General features: G+C 40.0%; 1 protein-coding gene across 1 annotated transcript; it reads left to right on the top strand.

The window, feature by feature from the left end:
- The first annotated feature begins 204 nt into the window (after positions 1-204).
- Positions 205-1,631, top strand: LOC109812465 (class V chitinase). The gene is made up of 2 exons (XM_020376438.3): positions 205-1,343; positions 1,439-1,631. The coding sequence occupies exons 1-2, from the start codon at positions 272-274 to the stop codon at positions 1,459-1,461; spliced, it is 1,095 nt and encodes a 364-aa protein (XP_020232027.2). The 5' UTR covers positions 205-271; the 3' UTR covers positions 1,462-1,631.
- The last annotated feature ends 919 nt before the right edge of the window (positions 1,632-2,550 follow it).

The raw sequence follows: 2,550 nt of genomic DNA, 5'->3' as shown, positions 1-2,550 counted from the left end.
ATTATTTATGGAGTGCATATATAAATATAATAACTAGGTAAAAAGAAAAGAAAAATAACTTGTACGACAATGGCACGTTGTGAAAAGGAGAGAGTGGCAGCATGCAATATGCAAACGTTACGGCAATGGCGTTCTAAGTTTTGACATGACTCATTTACTTGTGAGAATGGTAGTTTGACTTCAATAACTTATAAATACATATTTTGGCGAGACTCCAATTTACACCACAAGAAGCATCGATCGATCGATCAAAGAAGAAAAGAAAACGACGATGGCGAATTCCAAAACCCTTTGGTTTCTAATTGCCACTCTCCTCCTCCTCCAACTCCACTTCTCCCCAACAAAAGCCGCCATCAAAGGCGGGTACTGGTACTCCGACAGCGGCCTCGCGGTGGCCGACATAAACGCCACCCTCTTCACCCACCTCTTCTGCGCCTTCGCCGACCTCGACAACACCACCTACAAGGTCACCATCTCCTCCTCCAACGCCGCCAAGTTCTCCACCTTCACGCAAACCGTGCAGGCCAAGAACCCCTCCGTCAAGACGCTCCTCTCCATCGGCGGCGGCGGCGGCCCCACCCTGGCCGCGCGCTTCTCCAAAATGGCCTCCCAAGCCGCCACGCGCAAGGCCTTCATCGACTCCTCCGTCCAGCTCGCCAGAGCCAACAACCTCCTCGGCCTCGACTTGGATTGGGAGTACCCTTCTTCCGACGCCGACAAATCCAACTTCGTCGCACTCCTCAAGGAATGGAAAGCCGCTATCACACAGGACTCCACCTCGTCGGGAAAACCGCGCCTTCTCTTATCCGCCGCCGTTGCCGGCTCCGACCAAATTTCGCCGCTCCAATACTACTCCGGACCCGACATGGCCAACTACCTCGACTTCATCAATCTCATGACCTACGACCTCTTCACTTCCGATGGTTACCCTACTTCGACGCAGCCCCCGGCTCCCTTGTACAACCCACGTGGCATGTTCAGCGTGGACCAGGGGGTGCTCACGTGGAACAGGACGCTCGGGGTGCCGCTGGGGAAACTGGCCCTGGGCTTGCCGTTCTACGGCTACAAGTGGAGGTTGACCAATAGCAACAGTAATGGGCTTTTTGCCGCCGCCACGGCTGGGCTTGGGGCCGTGGGCTATAGTCAAATCAAAGCTGTGGGGGCCACGGCTGTGTATAATTCCACTTTTGTCACCAATTACTGCTCGCGCGGGACGGATTGGTACGGCTACGATGATGTTCAGACTGTGACTGCTAAGGTTGCTTACGCCAAGCGACAGGGGTTGTTTGGGTATTTCGCTTGGCAGCTTGGGACGGATAACAATTGGGCTCTTTCTCTAGCTGGTGAGTCCAACAAAAATTATATACGATAATGTTTTTGAAACATGTTATAATTTTTATTGATCATTCTAATGGGAAATTTGTGTGTCTTTTTGCAGCTTCTCAAGCATGGGGGGCGTAGAACTGGATCATGCACAGTGCATACACAGATATAAGTATAACTACCTCTCTTTACAATAATGATACTTATAGGAAATAAGATTGTATTACAATATAAGTGCGCCATGAAAATAAATGATTGCCAAATCTCATGTTCGCCGCTTCCACTAAAAGATTATATTTTTTTCAAAATTTCCTTTGTCCGTGAAAAAATTGGATGAGTCAAACTACTCTATTTGGACTCTTCTAATAGTAATAATATCTCTCTTTGGATTTAGTGGGCAGGCACAAGCTTACATGGCATGCGTGCGAGCCTCACAATCATCGCAAGTCACTTTTTAATGTCTATATCACATGTTGATATATAAATCAATAACTAAAAACAAAATAAGGAAATGTGGGATTTCTTACATACCTTTTGAAATACTACAAATACAATATATATTATGAAAGCTATAAAAATTTTAATAAAAAAAAAAAAGAAAACCGTTTTGGATGCACTTCCTTTTAACAATCACAAAACCCTTTTAACTTTAAAAAATTAGAAAAATGTTTAAATTGAAAATAAAATTTATATGATTTTATGCAAGTTTTATCTCTTATTTAGTGATTTTATTTATTTCCTATTTAGTGAATTTAATATAAATTTCATCGTATAATTAAGAATATATTAAAACAAATATTAAATAATATATGTCATTAACCATTTTTATTAAGAAATATAACATTAGTCTTTAAAAATTAATCACTAGCCTCGTAGTAGTCAACATTTTAAAATTCAAAAGCCATTGATAAACACAAATTACAAAAAAGTCAATGTCTCAATTAGGATTGACAAAAAAGCCATTATTCTTTTATATATGTAAATACAATTTGTCACACATAATTAATAAGTAGCCTAAATGGATATATATAAATAATGAATATGTGTATTTTTTTTTATTCATTTATAAATAAGGTGGAAGTGAATATGATAGTATTTATACTTGTAAGTACTCCTTAAATAAAATTACTTAAATATTTATATTTTATTTATTTTATATTATTTTTAATATAACATTCATTACAAGTTCAAAAATTAATGTCAATCCTCCAATATAATTAACATCAA

This window comes from Cajanus cajan, chromosome 6 (assembly GCF_000230855.2).
Source record: "Cajanus cajan strain Asha chromosome 6, NIPB_CcT2T_4, whole genome shotgun sequence".
Lineage (NCBI taxonomy): Eukaryota > Viridiplantae > Streptophyta > Magnoliopsida > Fabales > Fabaceae > Cajanus > Cajanus cajan.
The sequence above is the reverse complement of the archived record's forward strand: the minus strand, read 5'-3'. Positions and strand labels throughout refer to the sequence as shown.